At 27.6% G+C, this 13,399-nt stretch overlaps 1 protein-coding gene across 1 annotated transcript in view; it reads left to right on the top strand.

Moving 5' to 3' along the window:
* Nucleotides 1–13,399, top strand: part of cyst (rho guanine nucleotide exchange factor 18 cysts) — a 414,221-nt gene that overhangs the window by 276,581 nt on the left and 124,241 nt on the right. The window contains exons 9-12 of the mRNA XM_075360791.1: nucleotides 3,288–3,416; nucleotides 6,359–6,425; nucleotides 11,985–12,096; nucleotides 12,191–12,264. Coding sequence (XP_075216906.1) covers nucleotides 3,288–3,416; nucleotides 6,359–6,425; nucleotides 11,985–12,096; nucleotides 12,191–12,264 — 382 coding nt within the window. The remainder of the gene's footprint in view (nucleotides 1–3,287; nucleotides 3,417–6,358; nucleotides 6,426–11,984; nucleotides 12,097–12,190; nucleotides 12,265–13,399) is intronic.

The following is a 13,399-nucleotide window of genomic DNA, read 5'->3' as shown; positions in this document are numbered from 1 at the left end:
CATATAGTTAATATTATTTTAGAAGATACATTGCGTATATGCATTTTGGATCATGTTTGTTTCCTTCAAAAGGAAACTAACATTAAATAAATATTATTAAGTTAAACTTTAATGATCGCTTTCCTGTTGATACTAAATTTCAGCATCTGCTTTACCTTACTTGATAAAATGCTCATTTTTTTATTAATTACATAATATTTTATTCTGAATTTCATCAGTGTTCACAATGTAGATTATTAATGTCTAAAATGGACTTCAGGAATTACAAAAATGGTAAAATATTTTTTTTTTGCTGTACTATTCAAAATGTTAGGTAACATGTAATATGCCACCGAAAAGTATAAACACTTTTTAGTTTTGAGAGTAGAATTATGTAGAAACTAAAGTGGAAATCTTTCCGCTTTCAATCTATCCAGATTGATATGGGCAAGTAGGAATGAGGTAAAAGAGAAAAATGCACATGAAAAAAAGTACACTGAGAAGCTAATTAATTTGTGAAGAAGCGAAAACAATTTATTACTTTTATGTCAAGTTACCCGAAGAAAGTTGAATTTTATACCTTTCATTTATGTTCTTCTTTAAGTATATTTCTCATTTTGTTGATTCTTTTATGTTCTAAATCATTGTAAACTTCTTGAAGCTTATTTTACATTACAGACGTATACAATAACCTTTCTGTCTGTATATTGCTTGTAATTTTTATCTTTCTGTCTTTTGCTTAATGCTTAAGGTTCTCAAACTGCAAATATTTATTTTATAATTTTTTTTTGTATAATCATTTTAAGTTTAACTGTGTTGGTTCTAAAACCTAAAAATATTCATTTAGTGGACTGTAAATCCGAGTGTGATTCATCCGTCGGGTGTAAAATAAATAATGTGCGGAATTGCTCAAAATCTTATTTATTGTTCATTGAAAACCATTAATAGCTTAATGTTAACTTACGCAGAATTGTAATCTTACAATCGTGAATTTTATTTGTCGACATGAATTCTCTTGATTTTTATGAAGCATACGATTATAAAGAAGAAAATCAAAACATAATATTTAAAGAATTTTTTATATTACCTTAGATTCACATATTAAAATAACATAAGATATTCGATTCCCATATTAAAACATAACATAAGATATTTCAGCATTAATTGAAACATATTAAATTTTTAACAAGCAATTATAGAGAGAGAGTTTACATTTTGTAGTGTCTTATACATTAGATTGAGGTGAACTGATAGAACATGGTTTTAATATGTTAAAAGAAAACAATACAACAATCCAAAAGATGATTTTCTTTTGTTTTAAATTAAAGTTCTTCTTATTACCATAAACACATGAAATGATATAGTTAAATCTTAATAAATAATACAAAACTTATTACATTGCTAATACACAGCTACATAAATCCGAACGCCTATCGTTCGAGTAGTGGACTGACGCCGCACATCCTGCAGCAGAGATTAGTACTAACTAACCAGCAGGACGCGAACCATATGTTCAGTGGAAACACGCTGAACAAACTGTTCATTTAATAATCTGGAGACTAAATGTCTCCTTGTTACACTATTTTCATCATCTAGCTGCTTTTTTCTGAGAAGTGCTTTAATTTTATTTTTTTAGTTGTGTTTCTTTTAATAATTTAAAACGGTTACGATTTGATTCTTCTTATTATGTAAATATAGTCGAATATTTTGTCATGATTTATGACAAAACATAGATCAGTTTTGATCTATGTTTTGAAATAAATTTTGTTAATATCTTAAGAGAGTCCATTGTATTTAAAATTAGCCTTGAATCTTTAACTCTACTTCTTCACTGGAATCTATCAAATATTTTGCAGATGCAGAAGGAAGTAGAGATGTTGTATTTTGTTATTTAAATCTATTTTGTCTTATTTTCTATACAAGGTAGCATAACCGATGCTATTATTTCATGTTTCTGAAATTTTATTTTCCTTTGTTAATGGTTTTATCTCTTTAATCTTTTATTGAAACATCAAGGGTAAGTGTGTACATAACATAAAATTTTTCTATTGAATATTTTATTTAATAAATTAAAACTTGGGAATTTGACCATATTTCTCAAGTTTGTGGAGCTTATAAAATATAAAGATGTTTTGTAGGAAAATTAACAGAAACATTGGTTAATAAGACAATGTTGTTTAAATTTTCCTAAATCATTTTTGGAATTATCTTTAAAAAATGTTACAGATTAATTTTTTGTTAAAAAAGTATCTAAATAATTTTAAAGGAATAATACTGTTTCAGAGTATAACTCTGAAAATTTTTATTGTTATTTTACACTGAAAAATATTCAATTTTTCCTTCCTAAATGTTGTTTCTAATAATGAGACTTAATAATTTTTTGTAGTTAGGAGGCATGAACTTCACAGATGTAGCCTGATGCAGTGCGTGCCTTTGAAAACAGATTAGTAAAGATTCTATTTTAAATTTTTCCTTTGTAACACATTCTCCATTTAGTGGATGAAGTCTCTCATGTTCACAACCGTCAGTGACTATTCATTATGTAACTTTTTATAAAGTAATGTTAAGTCGATAACAGTATGACTAAAACAGAAGTTGCAAATAGTGACTTAAGTATGTTGTGTCCCTTATTCCTGAAAATGACAAAACTATCTTCTTTGTTTTCTATCAGGAAATTCTTCTTTCTCTTTGTGGAGTATGTCATAAATTGGGGACTCTATTTGGTGAATATGAAGACTACATTAAGTTTGGAAAATGTGGCCTCCTGTATTTACAATGTGTTTTTTTTTTACATAAATAACATACTGTGTGCTTTTTTTACAATGTGCAATTTCAGATGATGAAAATTATTGCAAATAATGTTAAAATAATTTACAGCTCTTATCTGAATGAATAGTCTCAAAGTAGTCCCATGAATGGTCTATCACATAGGTCATATTATTTATTTCTTGTGCCTATTTTTATTTTTTTTAAATTAAAATTTTATAACAGTAGATGGAATAAAAAGTGTTCTCAGGTTAAAATTGTTACATAAAATAATGAGTTAATATAAGACTTATAAGTATAATTTAATGTATTAAAAGCTTTTACATTTTTTTATTTATTATTAAACAGATTTAAATATTTGTTTACAAAGTTTTTCTGTTTATTTTAATTATATTTTTTATTCTGACTTTTTACTGATTTTGCACATATTATTTTATTTATTAATGAATAATTTAGTGTAGTGTAGTGCTGCATGTTGTATTGCACTGGCATGGCTTCTTTATTGTGTTTGCACTTTTGCACTGTTGTGATATGCATAATAGAGGGTGCCAACTGCGGCCCAGTGGAACTGAAAGTGAGACTGAAGAGGATATGTTGGCAACCCTATTGGATCCTGACAAGCACTTTGTAGGTCCTGACACACACCTCTCCTTGCAGTACCATTTGTTCAAGTGAGTATTATACTACACTTGCTGGAAATATCTATCCTGTTTTGATTGCTGTTTTATTTAATTATGCAGACTGTATCAGATATTGTTTGTTTAATTTTAAAAATATATCAGTAACTAGCTGACATGGCAATGCTTTGCTATTGCTAGATTTAAGTGTATTTATGTAGATTAAATTAACACAATTGAAAGTTTGATAAAGCATTAAAAACTGAACATTATGGGACTTCACAAAATTTTTCCCCTGTTCCCTATTTCTTTTCCAACTTCCCCCTTTTCCATTTCTCCTTTTCCTTTTTCAATTTCCCTCTTCTTTTCTCTTTCCTCTTTTCCCTATTTTCCTATGCATAAATTAGTCCAGTAGTTTTTTAGTCTACAGCGGACACGTACAAACATTGCCTTTTATATAAATAGAAAAAGAAAGTCTGTATGTATATTTGTTTGTTTGTTTGTTTCGTATGGGTATATGGGACATATTTGTCCCATATGTGTTCCAATGAACACATATATTCAAACAAACAAATATTCACTTTTATATATGTGTAAAATAGAGCTTGATTCATATTTATCTACTTCAGTAGGTTTTTCTTAACTGGTAATAATTGTCTGTTACATAAAATAAGAAGCATTTTTCTTTTAAAAATAAAGTAGTAGCAAATGGTTACAAAGTAGCTGTAACCTTTGTATTTATTTCTCCTGGCTTTAGCTAAAGCTTAATTTCATTTAGATTGCTAATATGTAATTAGAGATAAAATTTCATGCATAATTTGTATTACAATTGCTAGTTGTATTTTTTGATATTTAATATTTTAACATGAATGAAGCAACTATGGTCTAATTGAAATTACCAAAAAATGTAGATGCAGTGTTTAGGTGAAGAGTAATTTTTCTTTTACCAGTTTTTTTTTTTTCTATACCGCCAAGCTATTTTTCTCTTTTTTTTTTTGTATTTATCTTGTTAATTTCAGAATAGTCTTGTAGTTTATGTTTAAACTTATTTGTTTTTTAGTGCAACATAATTCTTTAAAATCTGACTATTTATGTAGTGTTTTCAGTTTTTTTTTAAAAATGATAATTTTTATTATCATAAATACACTGATATTTTATACATAAAGTTATTATACGATACTGCAGTTTTCTTAAAACAATGCTTATAAAATATCAGGAAAACTAATAGATTTTGTTGGTTGTCCTTATAGTTAAATTATGATTGTATCTTACATAATTTCTTGTTCAAAGACAGTAAAAAAAAAACAGTGTAGTTGAATCCTTTTTATAAACTTCCGTGAACCAGTTTGCCATTATCTTAATTTGCTCCCACATTATTTTTTATAATTATTTTCACCTATATTCCATGTAAATTAATATTAAGAGAGTTCTCGCCAATCATATATACATAAAACAGTCTATTATATTATATTAAATAATATTTTAAAGTCTACAGTTTTTAATGAATATTATATAGGTTTTTTAAGTAAGGTTCAGTTATTTTTAAAAAATGATCTCTTATATTTAAATATGAAATGTTATCTTAGGTAATAATGACTATGTAGAAAAGATTGATTTTGTATGTCTTTAATATTGTTCAACTTTTTTTTATTATTATTTCATCAACTGTTCAACAGTGTCTAAACTATTCCATTTTTTCTCTTCTTGAGTTAATCGTATTTTCAAGAATATTTAGTGGTAGCTGGTATAAGACATGGGACTGTAGAGTGAGTATTAACAAATTTCTATTAAAACTGTAGCAATATGTAGTTTGTTTCTTAGCAAAATTAGTCATGATTTTTATGAAAAAGTGCTGATTGAACCATTTTGCCTTTTAAGATGATATATTCTAAAAATACAGCTATCACATAGCATTTAACTGTTTATCTTCATTTGCTGTTTAAAATTGGGTTTTATCTCTAGTAATAGTTTAACAAAATACTTAGTTCAATAGCAGTGGAAAAAAACGTTTAAGCTAAACTTAAGCTTTCCACTTTTGTGCATCAAATATTTATTTTTTTTTTGGCACTCCTGTGATGTATAGTTTGTTGTTTCTTAGATTTGCATTCACTGTCAAGTGGTGTGAGACTGCAGAAAACTTCTACAGGAATTCTAAAGTTATTAAACCACCTGTTCTTTTTTCCCCATAAAATGATCTGTCTTCAGTGTTGACCATGTTAACCTATTGGTTAACCTCATGGCACTTAGTTCAGCAGTATTTTGTTAATAAAAAAAATATTACAGCCTAAACTTAGCAGTTTATGATATTATTGGTTTGCTTTGTTAATCCTGAACTTACTATAAATTTGCTGTCTGGTTTTCCAGTTTCAGTGATTTTAAAAACTGGCCTTTTTAACAAAAAACCACCCTCATTTATGTATATGTGTAAACCTTTGTAGATATGCTATTTCTTGGCAGTCTTTAAGTTTCTGTGCTTATTTGTGTAGTAGTATAGTGGAGATTATATCATATAAATTGAACAAAACATAATTATATTTTGTTGAGCTGCAGCTTTTTGGTTATTTTGTGTTTTGTTTCTCTGTTGAAGTCTTTTATGTCAAGCATAAAATCAGTTAGTGAGTTTAAATTGTAACTGTTGTTAATTTTTTGCATTCTTCATTTGAAAGTGTGTTTAGCTTTAATTTTATTTCTATATTTTTTCATAGATATGGTTTTTTTTTAAGTTTACATCATTCTTTTCTTGTATCATATTACATTATTTTATTATATTTCATCATTTTATTATTATCAATATTTTATTTATATTTTTTCTTTATTACAAATTTTCATATTCACTTCTACATTCTGTTCACTTTTAAATATTCAAATTTTAACTTGGAAGAATGTAAAATGAAATACTACATTATTTGTTTATTTTTCTTAATTAGTTGTCAATAAGTATTATTTAATAGTTTTAAAACCTAAAGATTAATATTAGTTAACTGTATTATTTTCAGTGCTGTGTATGATGATCATTCTGAAAAAAGAAGAAAAAGAGGCAGTTTATTTTTTAGAAAAAAGAAGGTGATAATTATTTTATTATTTTTAATCTGATTTGTTACCATTAATAGTGTTTTGTAGCTTTTAATTGTAGGCTGCTTGCAATTTTTCTGTAACCTGCGTTTAAACTGCACTCTAAAGTAGGCTGCAGTTAACCTCTCCATAATAAATAAATTGATGACTATATATCCACTTATTTTTTTTGTGAAGTTAAGTAAAGTAAGTATGGATGAATATTAGTGCCTTATAATGTAGTGTTTTCATAACATTTGTACAATACTGTTATGAAGTTTTTGTGTTTTATATGTCTATTTAAACGCGTTTTCCTGTATAAACATGCAATAAAAAGATATATTGAAATAGAAGTTTGTAGTAATTATAAGTGTAACTTACAATTACTATAAAAAAAAGTAACTAGAAAATTTATTAACAGGTTTGAACTACCACAGTTAATGATCATACAGTGTGTAGTCGAAAACGTTTAGGATTAAGAAAATAATTATTGTAAAAGTGAAAATGATCTTTTTTAAGGTATCTTTTTTTAAATATTGGCCATTTCAATGTTGTGACTGATTTAAGATTTGGAAACATAGTGTTTGCATATCCCAGTTATTTGTATCAGTAGTTGTCTGTTACCGACAATATAGTCCAGTTATATTTATGTTAATTGCAAAAACTGATATAAATGAGTGTGCTAAAATAAATACATGAACTGTGAGATGAGCTGTAATTTGCAAGTGGCCAAACTCAAACCTGCTACTATTATTTGCAAAGAAATTTACAATATTTGTGTATTAAATATTGTGTGTGAAGTTAAAGTTAAAGAATAGTATTGCTTATTTCTAGAAGGCAGAACAAACTTTGAATGAAAAAGATGTATGAAAACAGATGATTTACATTTTCACATGTATCATGAACTACCAAACATTCTATATTCAGTAATTTATAAAATTTTAATGAAATATATGATTTAGAAGAGTTGTGTGTCAGATGGGTGCCAAAAATGTTGACAGATGACACAAGGAAAAGTGTCATGCTGTAGCTCAAATGAAGAAGATGAACTGGTTAACTAGACTGTGACTGTAGGTGAGACTTGGATGTGGTATGAAGATGTTGAAACAAAGTAGCAATTAATGCAGTGGTGACATTTGTCATGTCTGAGGCCGAAGAAGTTCAGTTAAGAACATTCAGTCAGCAAGCTTATGGCTGTTATACTTTTTAGGATAAAAAAGGGATATTGCTTGCAGAGTTCTTCATTGTGGAAGTACTGTAAATTCTGATATATATGTTTTGTAGCTCTTAAAAGATTTTGATATGCTATTAATAATAAAATGTGTATTAAACAGTTCGATATGATTTTGTTTCTGCAATTTTGTTTCTCTCCAATAAAAACTGTTCAAGAATTAAAACTACTTTGTTTGGAAGTCTTTAAACATCTATAGTGCAGTACTGATCTTGAGCCTGACGATTTTTAGCTTTTTCTCTGTCAAAGGAATAGCAAAATAATAATGGCTTGCATCACAGGTTTGAAAATCATGTGGCACTGAAAGATGAAGTAATTATTCGGTATACATCACTGGTAGAAACTTTTTCCAAGATGGAATAAAGCTAATAGCACATTAAAAAAAATGTTTTGCATTGACTATGTGAAATAGTAATATAAATATGTAAGTTTATTTTCATGTAATAAAGGTTTTTTCTTTGTCTCAGTTTTGTTTTTGTATTAAAACAGTCATTACTTAACATGTAATATTTCAAAAACAATTTTCCTTATTATGAAATTGTCTTTAAAAAAAATTGGCAATCAGAAAACTATTTTTAAAACAAATCTAATTATAATATATATGTAACAAAACAGAAGGTTATAAAATAGAATTTGGAGAGTGTAATTGTAAAAACATATTCATAGGAATGACATAACGGAAATTTAATTAAACACTTTCAGGAAAGTTTTTCAAGTATATATATATATATATATACAATAAATTGCATGTAATTATGTTGATCAGATTAGAGATAAGAAACATGCATTTTCATGTATAAATAATATGCAAATATAAATTAATTTAAATATATCCTTACCTTCAAGAGAATACATATAATTAAAAAAAAAATAGCAACAAAAACATATTAATGAACAGTTAACTTTGAACATGATGATTGGATTAGATAAATAATACATTTAATTTAAATTATTCAGTTTTTTATTTAAAAATATAAAAAATGAATACAGTTACGTCTGCAACTTATTATAGTAGCAGCAGAATAATTCATTTTGTATCAGCGACTGAGATGGTAAACATATATCTCTATATTTTAATTTTTTAGTGATGTTTTTAATCCAGAATTTATATATTCATTTATTCTGACAGGCAGAGATTTCTGTGAAAGCCGAGAAAAGAGTGGAAAAATAAAATGCGTTACGTAAATGAAAATGTATAATTAATTTTTTTAAATTATTATGTTTTGCTCCTGGGATATTTATTAATATCTGTTACATTATTATTTATTAATGTCCTTGTTATATCCTATTATAAAAAACCTCTCTTGTATTCACACTTATCATTTGGTGAGACAAGAAATGTTACGTTTAAATTTTTTTACTTTTTTAATTTTTTTTATATATTGGTTGTTGAAATGTATATCTTACTTCATGTTTGTAGTGCATAAACGTCTTGTTGAAGTTGAAACCAATGAAACGTAAAATTGATTTTGAAGATTATTCTTTGTAGATAAAAAATAAAATAATTTTTTTTTTTGTATTTAGGTACAAATGTATACAAAAATTGAAGTACTCTCTATTTTACAGTTGTCTTCTCTTGTATGTCAAAAACTTATAGATTTCATTTTACTTTGCTTATGAAAAAAAACAAGAAAAAATTACAAAAGTATCATAAAAAATATTGTCACAAGATTATATTTTAAATAATTTTAAAAAATGTGTATGATATTTCTAATAAAATGTGATAAATTCTAAAATTAATACATTTAATAGCTCAAAATTATTCCTTTTACAAGACAAGTGCTACCATGATCGTTGTAAAAGAATTAAGATAATAGAACATTAATAGCTCTAGATTAAACCCCCCTCTTGACACAGTCTTTGCTTGTTTCTAAATCTGAAGGTATTTCATTCGATCCTTGCTGGATCTCATTTAGCAGTTGCAGAACAAATTCATACTCCCCAATTCTCTATATGCATTTTTATTTACAACTCTTGCTATTCAGTTAATACAAATGCACATTGAAATGCTACTGTATGAAATAACTTTAGCTGTGTCTCACCTACAATGTGCATGGTACCAGACATTATAAGTTCTTGTATCTTTGTTGTATATATAATATTTATTTCTAAATGAATATAAAGGGAATTACTTGTTGGTAAAAAATTCATTTATTTTTAATGCATTTACTAAAAAAATTTAGAATAGTTAATTTTTTTATCCACAAGTTAATAAGGTTAATTATTCAATGGTATTTTAAAGGAAAATTTTACCATATTTTCCAAAATGGTTTTGTTGAACTTAACAACAAAATATTTATTACAGTGCTGCTTGGTCGGATTCTTAAGAAAAAGATATATATATATATATATATATTATATATACCTTATGCAAGTATAGCAAGTATTGCAGGTATAACTAGGCAGGTTTATAATTGCAAGTATAGCAACAGCAGAATTTGTATGTGCAACAATGGCAACGTCTTGATAAATAATCACTGAACTGGTAAAGCAGATTTTTTTTTCTAAAGATAATCAGAAATTAAGCTGTAAAAATATTACTGAACCTGAATGATAAAGATATTACTGAAACCTGGTAAAGATAAATCATGCCCTTCCAGTTATTCTACTCATATATCCTTGACCAGTACCTTGTGCAAGTTGATGGAATGTATGATTAACTATTGTCTAGTGTGGTACCTTGAGAGAAATGCCTTAATTGCTCCTGAACAATGCAGTTTCCGCTAAGGTAGATCGGCTATCGATTATGTAGTTGCCCTGGAATCTTTTATTCAAAATGCCTTCCTACTTTGCCAAAGCCTGGTTGCGAAGTAGAAAGTTGGTTGTTTTTTGATATGCCAAATGTGTATGACACAACTTGGAGGAGAGGAATCTTAAATAAACTGCATGAATGGGGTATACAAGGAAATCTCCTTGCATTTATCTCAGGGGTTTCCTCAACAGTCAGTCCTTTCAAGTTAGAATGAAAACAGAGAGTCCAAGAAAACAGAATACCACATAAAAGTATCCTTAGTGTTACCTTATTTGATGTAGCCATAAATAGTATCACAAACTGTGTGCAAAAATGCATTATGGTTCTTTATTTATTGATGACTTCTCAACTTACATAACATCTAGAACTTTAGCTACTAGCCACAAGCTGCTCCAAAATAGAATAACCAGTTTAGAATTGTGGTATAAAACGACTGGATTTAAGTTTTCTCCGGAGAAAATGAAATGCATTTGTTTTTTCACACTTGAGAGAAGATACTGACCCTCAAGTGTTTTTACATAGTGAATCAGTTGAAGCATGCACATGGGTTTGATTTTTAGGAATGTGGTTTGACCAATGAATAACATGGGTAACACAAATGAAAACACAAGGAGAATGGTAAAACAATGTTTAAAAATGTTAGAAATGCTAAGAGTTTTATCTAATACTCGATAGGGAGCTGATCAAGTATGCATGTTGCACTTCAGCCGAGCTCTAGTCTGTACCTGCTTGGACTACAGCTGTGTGGCTTATTCATCTGCTTGGTTCACCGCTCTTGGAATGCAGATTTCATGAGTTCCTTATAGGTAATTTATGTACTCCAAACACCCTGTTGTGTATGAGATTCATTTCACAAATGAATCATCGTATTACAACAGTGAGCTTTTGCTGGATCCCAGCCATACTGGGATTTTAGGCAGCAAGCGCATTGGTGATGCAGCAAAAGAGGCTTGTTTCCAGCAGACTTTCACCAATCTTGTTACTTCTAATGATCTTGCCTGTTTCCTGAAGAGAGCGGTTCATGATGAGTGGCAAAATGAATGGGAGTGCTACACTGAATAATAGACTTCATCCACTATGTCACTGTGGAGCTCCTCATACAGAAATAACTGTCGAGAGGAGGTTATTATCTGCCATTTATGAATAGCGCATACTAGGCTCACTGATGGATATCTGATGACACAAATAGGTATACCCCTTTGTGCTTGCTGCAACTGCCAACTAACGTTGTTGTACGTTCTTGTGGATTATCTGTTATGCGGCATTGCATTGCAGATTTAACATAGGAGCTAACATGCAAACTATTCTTGGGGATAATGAAATGTTGCTATTTTATGTTTTATGTTTTTTAGGGCCATCAGTTTATATTCAAGTATGTGAATTACTATAGTATGTTTCAGCTACTAATGCCATTTTCCGTAAAGCAGATATTAATTTATTATTTTAATTTATATATATAATATATCCTTTTCTGTGATTACAACAAATATATTGTGTCCAGGCGATGATAATGCGAAAGCATTTTTCACCCACATAAAAAAAGTAAAAATATTGTTTGTTTTTATTTTTATTTGTTGTTTTTTTATAGGATAAATCAAAGAAACAAAGCCACCAGTGGGTTTCTGTGTGTTACGGGTCTTCCCATCTCTGTGATTGGTGCTCAAAACCTCTTACAAATAAACCAGCTTTTTACTGTGAAAGTGAGTATTATCAATGTATTTTATTTATTTTTAGTTAAATGTTTTATAATTAAATAATGTTTATGAATTATTTCTGATTTTTTTTCTGTTACAGATTGTACAATAACAGTTCATCAGAATTCCTGTAAAGAGCATGTTGCAGAATGTTCAAAAACAAAGTCTTCAAAAGTGAGTTTTTATATTTATGTAGATTTAGATACTTTTACACAGAAATATTTTGTGTAATTTCTGTACACTATTTCTATTTAGGAATTCTTCATGAAATTGTAGGCTGTTTTTTCTCCATATTAAACTTAAAAATGTTTTAGAAACTCATGTACTAGTATTATTTATAATCATTAAATAAAATCAGTTCAATATTTGAAAGATGGAATGATTTAATCTTTTAAAAAGATCAAATCATTCCCATGAACGCATATGTAAATTTTGCTGTCCAGTATTGCAATTTGAAATTTCATACTGGAATTCATTCGAAATTTAAAAATAGAAAACATAATTTCAAATAAAATGAAAAATTATTAAAAGAATATATATTAATGTAAAACATAGAATTTAATACCAAATGAAAATGCGGGATACTGTGAAAATTGGTAATTGGAAATTAATATGGTAAGTTTAACTTAAGTAATTACTATGTTTTGTTAGTTTATATATATACATATATTTAAAATATCATGTGTATGTTTTATCTCGTAAACTATTTTATCTTCAAACTCCTGTAAATAAAATATCTATATACTGTACATAATATGTAAATTTCAAATATGTATGTACTGATAAAATAGTTGAAGACATTACAAAGGTTTATGATAACAATAAGTTCAAACCTGCATACCAAAGTTTCACCTGCATACGAGATGAATAACCACATAATAAAACATTTAATAAGTAATATACGTAATATTACTTCTGATGTATACAATTTCAGTGGTATTTATAAAATCGTATGTAATGATTGTGACCATATTTATATTGGTAAGACCACTAGATCTTTTAAAACTAGATTAATGGAACATTTTAGAAGTTATAAAAAGGTAAACTGGGTTTTTCGAATGTATCAGATCATTTGATTAAAAATAAACACACAAATCAGATATTCAGACAAACTTAAAAATTAAAAAATGCGATATGTGTAGGAATAATAAGGGTTTTGACATTTTAGAAAGGTATTATATATATAAACATAAGAATAAATTTAATATGATCAACCTTCAAACAGTATATGAGAGTGACTATATTATAAACGCTGCAGTAGACAGTATTACTATCTTTTTTGATGATAGTGGTAATTGATCATTCAGTA

Source organism: Lycorma delicatula, chromosome 3 (assembly GCF_047948215.1).
Source record: "Lycorma delicatula isolate Av1 chromosome 3, ASM4794821v1, whole genome shotgun sequence".
NCBI classification, from domain to species: Eukaryota; Metazoa; Arthropoda; class Insecta; order Hemiptera; family Fulgoridae; genus Lycorma; species Lycorma delicatula.
This window is presented reverse-complemented; position numbering and strand designations above follow the sequence as displayed.